Source organism: Haliotis asinina, chromosome 11 (assembly GCF_037392515.1).
Source record: "Haliotis asinina isolate JCU_RB_2024 chromosome 11, JCU_Hal_asi_v2, whole genome shotgun sequence".
In the NCBI taxonomy this organism is placed as follows: Eukaryota; Metazoa; Mollusca; class Gastropoda; order Lepetellida; family Haliotidae; genus Haliotis; species Haliotis asinina.
In genome coordinates, this window is record NC_090290.1 from 42,898,278 (window position 1) to 42,918,856 (window position 20,579).

At 37.5% G+C, this 20,579-nt stretch overlaps 1 protein-coding gene across 1 annotated transcript in view; it reads right to left on the minus strand.

Moving 5' to 3' along the window:
* The window catches only part of LOC137255446 (potassium voltage-gated channel subfamily H member 6-like), a 227,982-nt gene that overhangs the window by 72,809 nt on the left and 134,594 nt on the right, over positions 1–20,579 (minus strand). Inside the window, exons 3-5 of the mRNA XM_067792886.1 lie at positions 18,683–18,817; positions 14,607–14,642; positions 11,779–12,096 (exon numbers count right to left, since the gene is read on the minus strand). Coding sequence (XP_067648987.1) covers positions 11,779–12,096; positions 14,607–14,642; positions 18,683–18,817 — 489 coding nt within the window. The remainder of the gene's footprint in view (positions 1–11,778; positions 12,097–14,606; positions 14,643–18,682; positions 18,818–20,579) is intronic.

Genomic DNA, 20,579 nt, shown 5'->3' on the forward strand with positions numbered 1-20,579 from the left:
CTTATTGAAGTCCTTATGTTTGTGGGAACAGCCCATCAAAATATCCCATAATGAACTACTTCAAAAGCTCATTTAAAATGTTCTGTTTCAAACAGAGCAATTTAAAACATTCTGACATATTAGCTCGCAATGGCTGCTCATTTACTTTATGGAAGCTCCTAGCTGTTAAACACCTTAACTGCAATAGAACATTCCAACATCAAGACAAGAGTTCCTAATTTTGCCAACTGTTTGCAGCACAGTGAGGATCATCATTGGAAGCATAGTGAACATAACAATCTCCTGTGTCTACACTACAACATCCAGAAATCCTAAAAAGATCAAAATGTCTTTACTTGTTGCTTTTGACACAACCCAGGGCCTCTTGTGTGAGTCAGCATATGAACAACATGGAATAGGACATCTTTTCTTGTTAAACAGAAGAACTGAAGAAAGTCTCTTTCATAAAACTTCGGTCCTCCCTTGTCAGTGAAAATCCATGATGTAAGTCTTCCAGCATCAAAGTGTCAATGGAAATACTGCTCATTGTTCATTCGGCTGTTACTGTTGCATAACCAATGATCAGGATGATACAACAATAACATCCCCAAAAGGTGATAACAAGGTGCACTGCTCCGTTTGACCAGGTACCATTCCTCTATTGGACATCCCAAGACTCTCCACAAAAAGGCATTCCTAATCCCAACTCATTAGCTGAAGGTTTATTTGTTCCTCGTAACACTTAATGACACTTGTGAAAAGCAGTCTTTAGGAGATTAGCATAATCAATATTATGAGACCAAGCTTGACAGAGGACGTCTTTGACTCCACAATTTCTGTATCAATAACAACTTGCTCTGACTGAATAATTCCTAAATGACGACAGAAATAGTCCTTCATATGATTTATTAACTATGTGCCAACCCCTTCATGATAAGTCGGTAAAATTATTGTGTTTATCTGGCTTGTAACCATTGGAAACGATCCTGAATCCATCATTATCGCTAATTAGTTCTGTAATTTCTGACGTGACAAATTTTCCTCTATTTCTGACAACTGATCCATTCAAATCTACTTGTGCCTTGACAATCAAATAACACAGAATCAATTATTAGTGAGTCAGATCATCCATTACAAGTAATTATTTTTCAGGATCTTAAATCATATTTATTCTTTGAATGTCTTCAAAACATAAAAATACTCAAAGAGCGCAATATTGATTGAAACATTTGTTTTTCATTCAGACCACATCAAAGCTTGAAACAGCCAATGTTGTGTGGGGATGATTAGACACAAATAATTTCCACGGATACCTGCAGATAATTTCTGTTAATATAAAAAGAAAATCTGGCACATATGCACTGAAAAAAAAAAAGAAAACAGTTAAAAAAATATTTCAACATGTGAGAAAATATTTGAGACAGCTGCAGGAGACCTATGACATATTTCAGACTATAATACTTGTGTTTTCCTTCAAAACAGACTAATGAAACTATATGAAATAATCAAACTTAAGTTAATCATATCCAAGATTGCGCGCTTGCTACTAATTAATTATCTGTAAACAAATTCACAGAAACCTACAGACATGCTTATCAATACAGTGACTGGGAAGGTAAAACACCATGTACAATTCATGCATGATCTAAAACAAATAATACAAAATAGAGATTATTTTCCAATCACCTTGAATGCATGTCCATACTTTATTGCAATTAAAACAAGTAACAGTCATATTCCAACATAATATACTCACAGTCATCTCCACAATATATACACAACAATGTCAAAAGTACTTACAACAAATGAAAATTTACACATTTAAAATATGCTTCTTAAAATGCAAGAATGTTAAGGAAAATAGAAAATTGATCATTCACTTGAAAGAAGAAAATGTCAATCACTAATGGCATAATCTGTGCATTTGTCACTTCTAGAAAAGGTATAGGATACAAAAAGCTGCAAAAGGAATGGGTAGAAATGCAGGGCTGACATAGCGCAAGATGGAAAAGACCAATGCAGGGGGACCATGGTTATACCACAGCTAAACATATTCGTAAGGACCAATCAGATACCAAAGCCATTAGTAACCTAGCAGGGAGCTGTTTATGTAACATTAGTGAAATCAATGAATATTTCAAACAAGATATGCAAAACAATTTGGAGATTTCTATAACTTCTATGCTATAGTGCAAACCATGCAGAAGTCAGCCTCACTTTCATGCACAGACATCTCTTGCGCTCAATATGAAGGAATGTGATAAAAGCCCAATATATTAGTTTGTTAAATGAGAAGACGTGCTCCATGCTATTATCAAAGCTTCATAGGGAGAGTATAGGGGCAAAACGCACACGCTTTGGCTGTCGTGAGTAAAGTTATTGCCGAAAATACGGCTTGCGACTTAGCCGAACCTCTTACTCACATGAATCAAATGTATGCGCCCGCGGTCGGCCATTTGGTAATAAGAGACACGCTGCAAAACAAAACAAACCAGATGCTCTTACGCTAAAGTTTACACCACTGCTCACCTCGTACACATTTAGCTCAGCCCTCAGGATGCTAAACCAAATGTCATAATTATAGAATCATCAATTTTACTATGAATTAATTATATGAGAACATTTTCTGTTGCAATTACAATCTTTGATAAAGGTTATGATGTGCTCAAATTTATCACCATGGCAACACATTGTATTTGATAACTATGGTTGCTTAGAAACTTGACATATGGGGAACTTACTACAACCACATAATAAAGCGAAGATCATGAACAAACTTACTTCCAATGATGAAACTGAAATTTGTGTAAGAATATCTTGTTTTGTTCATTTGTTAAAAGATAAATATTAAAGCTATATGTTGGTGCTCTGTCAATAATCAAGTCTGGACCAGACAATCCAGTGATCAACAACAGTAGCAATCATCTACACAATTTTGATACGATGACATGTGAGTCTGGCGCTTGAATCATGCTAAGAGTCTGTTTTGCTGTGACAAGTCATTTAAAAAAGCAAGGGGTTATAACCTTAGAAAAACAGGTAAACATGAAGTTAAACTTGCAGAGATCAAGTGTAACGAAAGTCATATTTGGGAATACACTTTCTTATTAAAGAAAAATTTCTAGTACTTTTTTGGTTGAGCCCCATCTGGGATTTGAACCTGCAACCTCAGTCAGGCACCTAATCACCAGCACACAAAGTCAGCTGCCTAACTTGCTCAGCCACTGCAACTTGTACAAGTATCTTAGTATGATCATGGGTAATCTAGGCTGTGTACTTTGTGTATCCCTTTGCACAGCTATAACAACCAAAAGCTATCATTACACATTCCATATAGAAAGTGGTCAAATGTACCATATGTCATATTTGGGCTTACACTTTCTTAGTAAAGTACAAATTCTAGTACTTTTGGGGTTGAAGTACTAGAATTTGTAACCATTGCAGTGATGAAGTCCTTGCAGAGAAAGGGCATAACACAAGCCATCAATGAAGATTTCAGTTTAACACTAAGGGTGCCAACATAAAGAGATGGACAACAGCGCAGCAGGATGACACCCTTTCTGATCCCTGATTATCAAATGCACTTCTCAGGAGGGCAAACATTCCTTTATTGTGGAAACTTTGTGCTGACGAAATATTTGCTATGTGGGTTCTCATGCTTCACATAGTTGATATAAACATACCAGACACAACGTGTCTCATAACAGTCTAGCTGTTTGAACCAGATCCATAAAGCATTCATTTGTATCTATACATGAAACCTGGGTTTGTCACTTCCAAAAACAACTGGCAAAGTGCTTGATAGTCTTCAAGTTTGTCTTTCATGCAAAGGAAGCTGCTACTTGACTTGTCACAGAAAAACAATCTACTCAGAACTTTTCAATCAACCCTCACACCCAACCACCCATTAAATTCTCTTCAGTCATATACTTGCATCAAGATCAGTTTAAGCAAGTTCCAACATATGCACCATTGGCGGCTGAGCCAATATCAATTTTACTCGACTAGGGCTTTGCACTTTTGGCTAAAGTAAGACACAAAATTTCATTTATTGTCCCTCTTTGGTGAATCACCCAAGACAACGTCATCATCAAAGGAGAACTTTAGAATGTCAAGAGCTAGAAATTTCATCAGCAACTCATCACAGTTCTGGAATAAAAGTATATTTAAAAAAGCGCAGACATGTAAAAGAATTGTGCTTTTCTCAAATACTGCCTCATGTTCCTCTTTAGCTACAGCTTTTAAGACTGCCTCGGTCTTCAAGAACGACTTTAGCCCAAGGCACAGATACACAGAAGCCATCATTGTACTGTAAACAACAGACCTGTGTTTGTAAAGAAACCATTCTAGGTTAGCAAAAACATAATAACATATCTTGATTTCTCAGTCTAAAGGCAAATTGTCACATGTTAACTGCTTACACATATTCCAGACTTGCCAAAAGTCACACCTACACAAGTGTGATGTGGAGTTCATGTACAATGGGGAAATGGTAGGTTAATGAGTGGGGCTCTATGCCACCTCTAGCAATATTGCAGGGCCAGAAGTAACTTCAAAATTGCTAATTTAGTGTAGTACAGGGGTACATGCCCTGATAATTTTTCAACAACTGGCCAATTTTAAACAAACATGGAAAGTCAGCTGGACAGTGGTACAGTGTCATAATCCAAATTGAAAGTCAGAATTAGATGGGTGATAAGTCTGAGCACATCATGGATAAATAACATTTTGGTTGTCATTGTTATGTAGAGGGCTAAGCATATCTACAAATAATAACACAGAATAGCCACAGCCACAATGGGATGATCCACATGCATGTTTGCCTTGGCCAATGTAGCAACAGGGCCTTAGTGCCTGATTAATTCACTACTCTAGAACATGTCCAGTTTCAATAATAACACCCTTTATTCCAATATAATACCTCTCCGAGAGAAGATCTGAGGCCCCCCTCATAGAAAATCATATCATATGAACCTCAAATGCCCAATCCAAATGCCATAGGTTCTGAGTCAATCAGATGTTAGCTTCCTTGAGCAATTTGGTTTCATTTCATATCAATTTCAATTTGGATATTTAAATTTAACAAAAGAAACATAATGAAGAAATATTCCTTTTAAAAACCATTTTCAGCTTAGATGCCTTAATGCTCAGAACTTACCTATGCAAAATGTACATAATCTATGCACAGAATATTGACTTCGACTAAATGTTAAGCCTTTGGGACTTCCTGATTAACTCCATTTTCTGATTCAGGAGCTGGCCACATGGTCTGAATTGTCCATTCCAGTATACCCAAAACTTGGAAGCTTTAATATTAGTTGGCTTTCAAAGTTCTAATGGTGTGATAGTGCTCTCTGATCTTCACAGAGGGGTATCATATCGAAATAAAAAATTGGAAATTATTGAGACTGGAACACAGGATGCAGGAAGAACACAACAGTCCATGTCTCTAAACCAGGGATAGACACTGCAACTAGTCAATCAGTCTGAGACTAGTAACAACCCAGGTGGACCAGGTATTGTTAGGATACAAACAACCGGTGTACAAATCAGCCTTAGTGCTACGCAAGTCAAAAGTATACGTTAAGGTTCTTGAGTAACAATTACCTTAGCACTACGATGGCTTTGTACAATGACACCATGGTGGTTTGCAGCCCCAACCCAAACACTTGTACAAAGACTAGGGTCTCCTTTCACAAAGCAACCATCACAAAGGTAAACCTCAACTCCCATTCTGTAACACTGTACTGTGGTTACCTTAGTGACATATGACCACCTTAGTGTTTTGTGAAAGAAGGTCCAGTTGTCTGATATGAGCTGAGGACTAGTCTGATATGAATTAAGGTGTCTACCCCTTCTAAACACTGCAAATAGGTCCATCACAAGCACAGTAGGAAGTTCAACACGAGGACATTTCATCCACAAATTAGAGAACTGTCACAGTACAAAATACTTAACATCTTTCATATAAGCATGTCTTGTCAATTTCCCATTGTCTAGCCCCATAAAAGGATTAATACTAGAGAAAGTCATCACAAACAAAAAATTATTTTCAACACTGGGTGTATTTATTTTATTAATGGGTGAATGAGTGTTGTTTACCACAAGAGCAGAAATATTTCAGCTTTATTAACATCCTAATGAAAAACATCATGGTTGGACCAGACAAACTAGTGACTAGTATCATTAGCACTATTAGCACAACCAAAACATGACCAACCGATCCAAATCGCTGACCGACTGACAGAATTGGATTTTATGCCGCTCTTAGGAATATTCAAACAATATCATGGCAGGGGACACCAGAAATGAGCTTCAGTCATTGTACCCATGTGGGAATCGAACTGGGGTCTTTACCATGACGAGCGAAAGCTTTAACCACTAAGCTACCCCAGTGCCGGTTCAAATGACATCTGCAACAGAACATACAGGTACCTACTGTAACATGGTGCCCACAGGTGTCTCACAGTTTCAATATTAGTACATGGATACAGCTTTCTGAGAAAGGGGGAAGTGCACAGTATTGAGAAAACACTGGGTTAACCACCCCTCTCTGGATCCACCAATGTTTGCACCCAAATGGACAACCTTCAAACATTACTTTAAGAGCCCTAAACACACACTCTTTAACATTCTCGAGGACTTTACTGGGATTCCAACTCCAGTGGCCTGAAAGGCAAGTTTCGAAAAATAAATTCTGGGAATTTCAAAAGTTCTTTCATGATAAATTCAAAGCATTACTTTATGACAAAGTACTGAAGTGTTTTCCTCACATGTATCGTATATGCTATCAAGAAGGCACAAGAAGCTTCAAGGCCAATACATAAGTTACGAACCTAGATACTGTGTGTGAGTGAGTAAATTTAGTTGTACACTGCTGTTAGCAATATTCCAGCAATATCATGGGGACACCAGAAATGGGCTTCCATACACTGAAAACCGTCACACACAATGTTGTCGCTGTTTGCCAGACTGGCCTCAATCGCAAGTTGCATTATAGGATATTCACAAAGAACATTCCAAATGACAAAACTCTATGACGAGCGAGCACCTTAACCACTAGGCTACGCCATAACCCCTTCTCACCTAATACATAATCACCATGAAAGATACCACTCCAGTCTTTACCAAAACTGTTTTATCTTTCCATGCTACACAAACTAATTATCTAAAGATTATTGCATGTTTTCTCTAAAATTAATGCACGGAATGGAAAGTAGTCAGCAGCGCATCATCTTTGATATACCAGCCTGCAGATACTTAAGTAGGCAAAGCAACGTCCGAGTATCCGCAGTGGAGCTAGCCTAAGAGATGTGAAGACTCATCCAGCCTAGTCGCAGAGTTAAAAAGCTATGCCTATATACTTCCAAAAATAAGCAAATATATATATTTATATCACAGTGTGGCGGAAATACAGCCAAAGTGACACTAAATATGAACTCAGTCAATATATTTTCATGACAACAATGATATGGCATTGTCAGTCACTGTCATTGATATACAACACAACACTTGAAAACAAATAACAACTCCATTTTCCAAGATATTTCAACTGTGTGTGTGTGAGTGAGTGAATGAATATGTCGGGTTTTATGCCAACATTTACCAACATTCCAGCAATATCACAGCAAAGGACACAGAAATTGGCACCACACATTGTACCCATTATGGATGGTAAGGAGAGGCCTACTTGTTTGAAAGCAATGCATTGCCATGGAAGTTCGTAATTCGATTTAATACACGAAAAAGGTACATTGAATCAACTGTACAAAATGAATCCTTGCCCAATCAGAACAACAATAATATTTTAGAACTACAAAATTACATATACACTACAGCCATACTAGTTTCCACTGCCATATAAACATTTGGAAATTTCATTCATGTAGAAAAAGAATATTCAAAAACACAATTCTCTTACTTTAAGCTCTTTTCATTTTCAGAAGCATCTAATGCTACTTTATGTCCAATACATATAATTAGAGCTCCTCTTTAATTGCATGCTTTTACAGATGAGGTTGTCAATGCGATGAACCTCGGACATGTATATACTATAGCTCATGTATTATTGCTTGTCTCTACAAACACCTTGATGAGGATATCAACATGACGAACATCGCACATATAATTAATATAGCTGCTGTATAATTGCTTGCTTCTACGAATACACTGATGAGGCTTTCAACCTGATGAACCTCACACATATAACTAGTAGCTCATGTATAATAGACCTGCGTCTGAAAACACTTTGATCACCAAAGATAACTGAACCTTGCCCATGCTAGCTATAAAGAAAACAAGTGATGTTCATGCCAAACATGCTTCCCTAAATACACTCTATATCTACAGGCATGATTTGAGAGGCCAACGAGTGAGTGAGTGAGTGAGTGAGTTTAGTTTTATGCCACTTTTAGCAATATTTCAGCAACACCATGACAGGGAACACCAGAAATGGGCTTCACACCTTGTACCCATCTGGGGAATCGAACCCGGGTCTTTGGTGTGACAAGTGAACACCTAAACCACTTGCTACCCCACCAACCAATGGGTGGGCAATGATTTATCCCATATCAGTGCTGTCCTAGAGACAATTCTGTTAGGACTGACTGGTTGTTGTTCAATGCCACACTCAGTAATATTTCAGTTACATGGCGCTGGATCTGTAAACAATCAAATCTGGACCAAATAGTCCAATGATCATGAAGAGTATTGATCTATGCAAATGGGATACAATGACATATGTCACCAAGTCAGGAGATCTCATTAATGTCCTCTTATAGCAAGCATGGTGAAGACCTGCTCTAATTTTTATCTGCATGGATTATTGTGCTACTAACTTGTGCAAGTATTGGCCTTCTTAACTATCAACAATTTCTAAGGTATTCTCTGCAACATTAGGGAGCCAACAAATGATTTTCATTCATTTTTCTACGGAACAAAATAAATAAAGACCTTTATTTTCTTCTTTGAAAACTTTCTTGCAAGACAACAACAGATTATTTTATTTCAACAATGTAAGCCACTTGTCTACAAAATTCAGAACTAAATGGATTTTATCATATTTTCAAAGAACCACCCACTCCAAGAAAACATTCCTGTACTGACTTAACTCCAGGAACACTAATTGTGCAATCCCTAATAGCTACTGTCTACAAATATAAATGTATATCATCTATGACAAACAACTTGGTCTGAACATTCGATCAATCACATCTATATATATACATATTCAATCCATATTTTTCATAAATAGATGCTTGTTTGTCATTATATTTGTTCATGAAGATTGATAAGAAAACTACACTAAAATTCCAAATGGGAAGCTTTCATTTCTCTGTCATGCTAACCAACAAGATTACTAGAGTTGTCTCCCTTTAACCAAACCCTCACTGGACTGGCATGTGTTAATGTACAACTATACATCCAGCTACTCACTATACATGTACTGTTAGAATACACATGGCATATGTCTGTTATGACAATGAGGAGGGTATTGATGACAAACAAGGGATCAATAACTGATCACAAGCAGCATCTGACAATCCAGTTGTTCCCGTGGCAGCCCTTACCTTCTAGACGAAGGTTGGCATAATACCTCACCCCATCGTAAAGAGAGGAACTCACTACAAACAGCATGGTAAACAAACATCAACACTCATGACGAAATAAATGCATAAAACATTATTCTTGCCTTGACCTTAAATCAAATTCAATGTAGTGTCTTAATTCAGCTTCACATCATTCAAATTCAAATAGGATATCAATACTTTTAGGTAAGAAAATAATTTTGGATTATTCTAGAAGTTGGTGGAACTGTTCATTGGTGGATGACAATAGTCCTTAATCATCAAGTCATCATCCAGCAAGTAGTAGGTTACCTTCTCTATGGATGTATGTTCTACCCCCTAATAATGCATTTTTATATAACTAATAATAAATTCGGACACTAATACAGAGATGCCAACAGAGATGCATTGCAAATAGTTGTTGAAAAGATAGTTCGACTGTAAAATTAGCTGTCATCGAAATACCTAAAATCGATAGTTTATTTAACTGATAAAAATTTATGCTTTTGTCTTATATGTCCATATTTTAATGAATTTTCTTCACATTTCACAGAATTTCTACTGAAACTGTATTGGTGTAGTTTGAGGATAAACTTCATAGCAACTACAATGATCGAGGATGGTTTATATCAGGTCAAATCCAAAACCATCTTGCCACGATTATGATTTCTAGGTTTTAATACCAGATTATGCATGATCATAACCCTTAATCTGACAGCTTTAAACCTATTGTGGGTTGGGTTTTTTCCAAACGCTTAACATCATCACTAATACTTCCTCAAACAATGACCTGACTGGCCACGATGCAACAGACATACTGTTCAAAATGGCCTCCAACCATTCCCACTTACTATTTCAATAACCAAAGCATCATCCAACCCATAACAGTCACCATCCTACCTATATCCTATTTTCACTTTGAGACAGAGATAAAAAAAAAAAATTGCCATGCATATGCCAAATTGTAGATATGTCCGATAACAATACTTAATGTCTTTCAAATTTCCACAGATTCCTGAAAGAAGTTATGAGAGTGTTACAACATATGATTAATCAACAAAAAAACATATAGCTTCAAATGGTTAAGATTTGAGGAGAGTAGGTATTATTAAACAGTAACACAGTGCTCTGTGCTAAAGTGTTTCCGCTGTGCAAGAAAAGTGTTATTAGAGCAATCAATCACTTAAACAATGCTATGCCATTGAAGGTGCCTCTTTGCAATGCTACACAAATAATCACAGTTTGCCTGACGAGCAAATTCAGAAACTAAAGATTTTCACCAGGAATAATAAATCTCTATGTCTGAAGTGTACACCAACAATTGGCTGGAAATCTGGGTCCAGATGCACAAAGTGAACTCAAGCATTACAACACTTATATCTCGATACTCTACAAATTCTTTGAGTGGCATTTAGAAATTGGTGTGATGAGCAAGAAGAGTTCTATGTGTAGTACAAATAACACTTTCAAGTCTTGTGCTGGGATTCGAACCATGGACCTTCTGATCCAAAGCTGAATGCCTTATTCACATGACAAAAGAGGTAAACCCTATCAACTAGCTGACAAGTCAAGGATGTCATCTGTGGGATGACTCCACGCCCTGCTACATACTCACACATCAACAGAAGGCACATCACGGGATGCATGTACTGAAGCTGATTTTGATATGAATGTGCTCAGCCCCATGTTAGGTGCCAATGTAGAGGCCATAAAATTTCCAAACCATGGACTTCATGATCCAAATTGGATGCCTTATCCACATGACCAAAACAGTTAACCACATCAGCTAGCCGACAAGGTAAGGATATCATCTGTTGGATGACTCACGCCCTGATACATATGGATATACACTTGCTTGATAATGGTTTTAGGAGCTACACCAAACCATTGCTCATATTATATTAAAAAAGTTGTACAGCCATAGAACTCTCCTCGTTACTCTGTGACTGACTTTCACTCATCATACTGCTAAGACTGTTTTGTGAATATGGGCCCTTGTTGTTTATTTCAAAGGTTTGTATTTCTTTTACATTTTGTTACTTTACTATTCTCACATCATCAAACAAAATACTTTCCATGAAACTTGCGTCTTTTCAAAAATAGTACATCCATCATCAGACAAGTCCAAGATGACACGATGGCTGCCTGTACACAACACCTAAAATGGCATAACTTGTACCCATGTCAGAAAGATTTATGGAAAATGAAAATATAAAACATTAACAAAACTCACCAGAATCTAAACTCTTTTTGTCCCGTAAGTTCTCATCCCCTTCGTCTCCCTCGTCCTTGACTTGGCTGGACAGACTTGTCCTGTCTTCTTGATTTTCGTCCGTTTCATGCTCGGCCAGCACCGACAGCCGATCTGGGGTCGTGGCATGATGGACGTCTGGGTCTGAACAGCTAAGTTGGTTAAGCGGAACAGCCTCCTCTGGAATTGGGGGGTTTTCCGGGTCCGGAATGCGATCGAGTGCTTTTGCTTTTGTGCGAATATCTCTCCGTATCGACGGCAGCCGCAATCGTAGGCTCCGGTGTCGATCCGACTTACGCCCTGGGGACACAACTGAGAGAGATCGGTTTACATGCACCATATTCTGGTGACAGCCATTTATGCAAACCATTGACAGAACAATAGTATTTATTACCTCCAAGATTCATCTCACAAGTCCATACTGAGTTTGGTTTAAAATTGCACCAAGATCAATGCAAAAGTTAAATACAACTCATAATCATATACTTGCTGCTATTTCGACCAATAGCAATAACCGTGATATATCTAAGATACCGTATTTCCTCCATCAGATGCCAATACATGTCAGATGCTGGGACATATACTACGGGGGGGGGGGGGTGGGGGGGAAAGACTTACCCACTGCCCAATGTCAAGTTTTTTTGTTTTTTCTTGACCACCGCAACGTTGTATATCATGTTGTACTAGCGTCCAGTTGACTTTCTATTGTTAATTATGTTGCTTATTTAAAAAATCGAACAAAAAAATCAGCCATTAAAGTGGAAAATTATCAGGGCAAGTGATTTTACTGCACTAACAATTTTAAAGTTACTTCCACTCCTGTGTCCACAATGAGAAGCTGTTAGGTGCAAATCTGATGAAATCAATGACCCCTATCATTTACTATGGTTAATGATTACTCCCTTCACTTAAAATGACTGTTTCCAAGAAATGTACCCTTAGTAGAATATAGGATTCAGAATGTGACCTTACACCGGCCATCATTTCAGAGAATAGAACCAGGGTCCTTGGTCCCATTCCTCAAAGCAGCCATAGTGCTAAGATGATTGTAACTCCCATACTTTGACACAGAGTTACTACTGTCGTAGTGCTACGATTGCCTCAAGGAACGAGGTCCTGATGCATAAGGTTTTTGTCGCGTTACAAACCTATCGTAACTCTGTATTTTATCATGGGCTTACGAATGACAGTGGTACAAATGCTTTGTGTGTTAGGTGTCTAATAGACAACTCATCAACAACTTACATGAAATTAATAGATGGCTGGGCACCTAACAGAGGAAATACTGTAAATCTAACCCTGCATCCTATAAACTACACCACTCTGGATATATTATTACTGCTTGAGAAGTATTAGATGAGCCACGGCCTGGCAAATTACCCCAATTTGCACATATGGGAACGCCCTCCAGAACATTTCATTAAAACAAGACAGGTTGTCGTCTAAATACTGAAAAGTTCAATTTCCTCGCGCCAATCGTGTTGTGATGGTGTTTTGATTAACTAAATCTCTCTACAAGACACTGATTTCACACCACGGTCAGCATGTATTGTACATGTGTAATCTTCCTGTAGCAACCAAGTGTATTTGTCCAGATTACGTGCCCTGTCACAAACGCTTTCACTGTGCTGGCTCATCTAATACTTGTCAAGCAGCAAGGTTGCTGTCACCACGGAAGTTGTAGTTGCAGCCATGCGCTGGTATGTTGCAACTGTCACAACCATAAAGGGGAAATTAAACATGACGATAGCCTGATGCTTGATAACATTAGTTTGGCAAAAAACAACAAAGTATTATTGGGGATATAAAGAGGGAACAGTGTTGATGTGGAGGATAGGGAGGGGGAGAGGAGAGGGAGGTGACAGATTTCGTCATAGATTTAGTCTATCATTGCAGCGAAGATAGTAAATAAAAACTTTGTTTCTCATCAAATATGAATTTCTTAACATTTTAAAATCAATTGATAATTACATGCTTACCCGAAACTTCTCAATAGTTCTTGCAAACAACTTATATTTTCCTTGCAGTTACCTTCCAAGGTAATTATATGTAGTGATATTCAGAAATGTCAATTGGGAACACTTTTTTCAATCGACAAAAAAACTGGAATCCACCCAAAATTTTAAACACCACTATAGATAGTAACTGTCAAGCATGTCACTTTTCGGACAATTCAGTATGTTTTATACAACATTGGAAATTTGAAAAACGTTTTTGTTTCACTTAGGAAAAAATATGATTGGCATGAGAGACAGTATGACATGCTGATACTTAAGAAACATTTGATTAGTCCTTTCTTTGCCAAAGTGAAATGTTGTTGCTATCTACACATCAAACATACCCTTCATATAGGTCTCTGTCACATGCCTGAGGGATGGTATCAATTATGTATTAGATTAAACATTTTGGGAAAACGTAAGGATGGAATTCATCTAAATACAGGTATAAGGTTCCAAACATACTATCCTGAAAATATTAACAAAAGAAAAACATCTGACAACTCTGATGACTAGACAAACCATACAGTAACAGGTGCTCTTGCACAGTACTATTTCCACTCACTGTGGACTAAAGCTTTTAAGAAAATTCTAACAAATTAATAATCACATTTTCATTTTTCAGTAAATTTATATAAATATAAAGTGAAATCCCATAGTAGTGCTACTAGTTTCATAAATTTTGTGTTTGAACACAAAATGTTTTAACAATTAAATAATTTCTTTTACTAGAAAATAAACATGAAAAAAGAAACCATTTCCCAAACTCAACAAACCAAGCAACACCACTCCTATTACAGACCTACTACATACCATCAAACAGTTTCAGCTCCCTGGGCCTTGCTGTTTCTGAGGAGAAGATTCATAACCTTTTTTAAATTTAGAAATGATTCGAAGAAATAATGCTGAGTCACTTCATGCAAAGACTTTTCTTTCCTCGACATTGAGGCTTCATGCAAACAAATTATAATTTCTCTAATTTAATTTTTTTGCCATGAATTCGGTGCCAGGCATGCTTTTGGAGTTTCAGCATTTTAAATTCAGTTGGTTTAAAGAGAAAAATAGATGCTCACCATCTTATGTACAATATGCTAGGCAAAGGCAAACTTTCACCATCAGTCCTGGTAATTTTGACATTATAATCACAATAAACATATGTGCTTCCTTACACAATTTTCTGAATGAGTGAGTGAGTGAGTGAGTGAATGAGTGAGCTGGGCTTACGTCACGTTGAACTGTATTTCAGTTTTTTAAATGACATCTCAGCTTAGGAGAGGGAAAGTTTCAAAAGGCAAACCCTAACTTGAGCCCACAATCATAGCAGTCTGGTGTGTCCAAGGTATGTAACTCTCCACAGAGAATTCTAGTACCTTGGATTATGGGGCTACCTGTGTCCTATATTTCTCAGAAAAATCACAATGATGACAGTACATAGTCCATCTGGTAAAGGTTACTAACAATAACATGTGATTAATGATGAACTCCAAACTACTTTCAAACAGGTAATAAAACATATCAAAGTCAGGGATCTGTAGCCCACCTTTGCAACATTGGGTATTTATACAGGACAAATTTTATGGATAGCAACTTCTTGAGTTTATTTTCACGACCTTTCGGGGCTTATCCTAGCCCCTTCATCAGGTTGAGCTGAACTGAACAGTGAGGCTAACTGTTAACTATCCGAGTATTACTACACCAACTTCTAAATGCCTTTGAAGAATCACATTGGGTTTTCATGTTTAAAACATTTTGGCACATAAAACAAAACAAACAGGCAGTCTAACTTTAAGACTGTTATCATGAAAAATATATACACTCTGTGCATATTAATTTACTTTTCAACAGATAGTTTTCCAAATGTCAAGTGCTATACAACCTAGAAATATGATCAGTACAAACTGGGAACTGAAATCAACTTTGATCTTAGAAGTCATTTCAATTTAGGAAGTAACAAAAGAGTTATCTGTGCTGCTTTGAATGTTATGTCAGTTAAGCACAGCTTGTGAGTGAGTGAGTGAGTGAGTGAGTGAGTGAGTGAGTGAGTGAGTGAGTGAGTGAGTGAGTGAGTGAGTTAAGTATAATGCTGCTATCAGCAATATTCCACCTATTTGCCAGAAGTCAGTAAATAATCAAGTCTGGACCACACCATCCAGTGATCAAAAGCACGAGCATCAATCTGTGTAAATGGGAACCAATGACATGTCAACAAAGTCAGCAAGCCTGACCACCTGATCCTGTTAGTCGTCTCTTAGAACAAGCATAGTGGCCTTTTGTGGCAGGCAGGGTTTGCTGAAGGCCTATTCTATATCGGATCTTCATGGGCAGAGTGAGTGAGTGAGTTGGGTTTGCTGCTATTTTTAACAGTATTCCAGCTGTATCATGGTACACACACTGTCAGTAGAAAATCCAAATTCATGCAGATCAAAAGACCTTTGCTACTGTGGTGGCAAACCAGTGATTAGAATCTATGTGAGCCTGAGGTTTGAATCATACATAAAGGATACCATGGACGACTGGGTTATTTGTGCCCTTCAAGTTTCAAGGTTATAACAAACAGTAATGCAAAATAGCAATTGATATCGATGATTTTCCTCATCTAGGTATAAGTTTCATGCAAATCCATTTTGCAATTAGTTTCACTTCCATTCTGAAGTTTCCGTGCATGAACCTTTAAAGCATGCAACCATTCTGTGTATAAAAGATATGCAATGCAAAACAAATAACAATACCATGGCAACAATGATGCATACGTTTAAAACAGAAAGGAAATACAGCACAACTTTAAGCAACAGATATCTAAGAAAGGGCCTCTGATAAAAAACAAACAAAATTTTATTTTGCTTTTTATATCAGCTTTTAGATGAAATGTTACCATGGTAAATAAATGCCATCAGCAGAGAGTGTTGTTATGGTAACCAGATTCTGTAGCTACCAGTCAACTGACATCAAATTCACATACTCATTAAACAGTACCACAATGTTAGAGTCACACTTAAAATCTCTGTGTGTGGTCTAGTAGTTGGTATTCGAAACATTCATAAAATCCCACTCATGGCCTCTGCATGTATATACTCGTGACATTACTGTATTTCATTTGATAATACACATTATCATCATTGAGGCTTTCAAATATAAACCTCTCATTCACTAAACCAATAAAAGAAAAAATTTATTATTTATCCTGGTCAAGGGATTTATTTGTTCAGCTTCCTAATGACATATACAACCTCAGCAGCTATGATATTTTTTTACTACATAGATTTAAATCTGATCACCTGAGGCTCCTGTTAATGGCCTCTTACGACAATTATGCAAAAATGAAGGCCAATATTTTAACCCAGACCTTCAAGGCATAGGTACTCATGTCATTGCGAGGATTAAAGATTTTTTTTAAATATGAAAATTTTGAGATGACCCCCGACTTGAAATGCTTCACAGTACAATATATCTAGACAAGGCCGGACACTTCGCTAACATGCTATGGATTAAAACTTCATCTAAACATAATCATGGGAGATTGGCCTATCGATCACCACTCATGACACCTTCCTGTTTCTTATTGTTATTTCTACACGTTGACTGAAAACCAATTTTGATTTTGATTGTTGTTAAACAATCTTGACACAAATGGCGGATGATAGCAAGGACGTACGGCTGCATAAAGTGTGTGTGGTCAAAGCAAGTCTTCTGATTGGTCGACGCTTGCCATTGACCGCCATTTGTGCCATTTCCATATTTTTTTTAAAAAAGGATCTATAATCTTTGCAATGACAGAGCACCCCTGCTTCAAGGGTCCATCTGAGATATGACCTGTGCTAAGCACACAGGACATGCAACTGCCAAATAACTTAAGATGTGGACTGCTGGTATTTGGTTTCCTAGCCTTCTTTTGAGTAGCATCAATATCCATGAACATACAAACAGTGTAGCCTAGCTCCTATGCATCCATTTAGATACAGCTTGTTTTTCTTGGTCTATTTTGAGTGTTTCTGTGACTACTCTTAGTTTCAGGTGGTATAAGAGGCATATCGCCCACGCAGGGCCAAGATGGTTATCACCTTAACACTAGTAGTCTTATTTCACTAATTTACAGGATGCAAGGTGCCTGCTAGTCTAGTGGTTAATGTCATTGCACATATCAAGTTTGATTCCGAATATGGATTAGTGCTAGATACTGAACTTATCACATAGCACCAAAATAACTTCCCAAAGGTTAAAGTGTCAAGACCACAAGTTGAATAACTAAAATTTGGAATTTTATCTTTGCTGTCTTATCACCATGCAGTTTTATTCTATCTGAATTGGGGACGCGGTGGGGTAGCCTAGTGCTTAGAGCGTTTGTCAAGTCGAAGATCCTGGTCTGACATGGCTCAGACATAAGAACGGCAAAGCAGAAAAAAACACACACTGAAATTAAGTCCAGTGTCTTACGGGTCTTTTATTGCAGATTTACATCTATCACTAAAACATCCAGAATGAAACAAAAATCCTGGAAATCTATGGATCCACAGAAAATTCTCATGTTAGATGGTTACAATGTGTGAAGCCATTTCTGAAGTGCCCCCTGCCATGATATTGCTGGAATATTGCTAAAAGTAATTTGAAAACTTCACTCACTCAAACCATCTGCATGACAGCAGCTGTAAACAATAAAGTCCGAATCATATAATCCCGTGATCCAGTGATGATGTGCGCAGTGATATCAGGGTGTACTAATACTAAGCACCTAGGTTTACGGCAAATACTTCAACCACTTACTACCCCACTGCCCCCAATATTTGTCACATTTTTCCCTGAAAAAATAAAATCTCAACAAATAATGCTGAGGAAAAAAGATAAGGATACATAAGCATGTGATGTTGAAGAATTTCAGAGAAATGTGAGCATACCATTATTTTTGAAGTTTTTGAGTTCGGTTTTGGCTGCTGCCTCAGTGATGTCCTCATAGTTAATGATGAACAGGATGATGTCTGCATGTTCATTCTTGACGGGGGCCACCAACGCACTGCATAAGAACTTCGAGCCTGAAAAATAACAGTCATACTACAGAACCACAAAAAAGGCCCACATTCATTTGAACAGAGTGAGTACGTGTGTGAGAGTGAGTTTAGTTTTACACCACATTCAGCAATATTCCAGCTATATTGCAGTGCTCTGTAAACAATCGAATCTGAACCAGACAATCCACTGATCAACGGCATGGGATACAAGGACATGTGTCAACCAAGTCAGCAAGCCTGACCATCCGATCCCATTAGTCGCTTCTTACGACAAGCAAGGGCTTCTGATGATTCTAACCCATATCTTCAAAAAAGCTACTTCCATAAAAGCTGAAAATTGAGCCCTCTTTGTTAAGTCAGTGTGTACTGCTCAAATGCAGTCAGTGTGTACTCCATGTGCAATTTTTCAGCTAATCCTGGCATTGTTAAATGTGGGGATTCAACCATGAAACATGTTACAGAAATGTGAATGTGCACTGTCTTGGTCTTTGGTCTCAGTAATGGCTGAAGATTGAGACCACTTTGTTAGGAGTGTGACATTATATTTTTGAATGTGTTATGGAATTATGATATTCACAAGAAATGTAAATATGGTTTAACATCACATTCAAGATTACTGCACTCCTATAGCTACATAAATCCAATGTGTGTGCATAAGCATGTGCGTGTGAGACTGTGCAAAGCCTTGATCCTATGTTGAAGTCCTATATCCTTTCTGAACAAGGCACAGAGCCTGTCTGAACAAGGCCTAGATCCTGCTTGAGCAATATATAGATCCTGTCTGAACAAGGCCTAGATCCTATTTGTGCAATATCTAGATCCTGTTTGTAACAGGCCTATATCCAGTCTGAACAAGGTCCCAAACCTGTTTGTACAAGGCCATGCATTTTGTCTGTACAAGTTATGGGGTCTGCCAGTTCATGGATTCTTGTAATAAACAAAGTCATTTGCAACAGATAGTAGAAAATCTGGCTCTTGCAACAGATGCCAATAACAAGTAAAGCAGGGGTTAAATTATTTTAATCGATCACTGTTACAATGAGTGGTAACACCAGCTGTTTGCTTCAACTGTGTGCATGTTCTACCCTGATTCCATTTAAGATATCAGTAATTTCCAATGTATTATCTCCATTTTATATATCCTTATTTCAATTCAAGGAATCAGCAATTCTTTGAAAGATATCATTAATGCACTTCATCATATCCTTAATTCATTTCATGATATGAATTTTACTGGAGATATCTAAAATTATCTCTGTTCAAGATACCTGTAATTCACAATTTTTAAGATTCTGTTACCTGACGGCATGGAGTTACAGTAACAAATTATCAAAAATTCAAACTAAACTTATAAGGATGAAAATGTAATGTGATGAAACATCGTCACTCCTTCCACCCCTCCACACTCCACCACACACACACCCCAATGACAGCACCATCCGCAACAAAATCAGGGTTCGCATGATTACTAATCTGTTTATTTTTTTTATTGCTGATTAGGAAAAAATGACAAGTGTGTCGTAAACATGTTCATATCAGGTTACATCTAAGCTTTAATAAACGTGAAAACAGCTTGCCGTACGCATGTTCCACCGCTGAAGGTAACTCCTGACACTCACACAGTATACAGATGCTGAAACAACTGGGGGTATAGATCTATACTAGAATAACTGCAGGACAGTAGTATCTGGTTGAGAGAGATTCAGCTTAGAAGAAGCATCAAATTCATAGGAGTTGAAGTGGATAAGATAACCCTGGTAAAACCTCCACCAGCCATGCTAGCAAT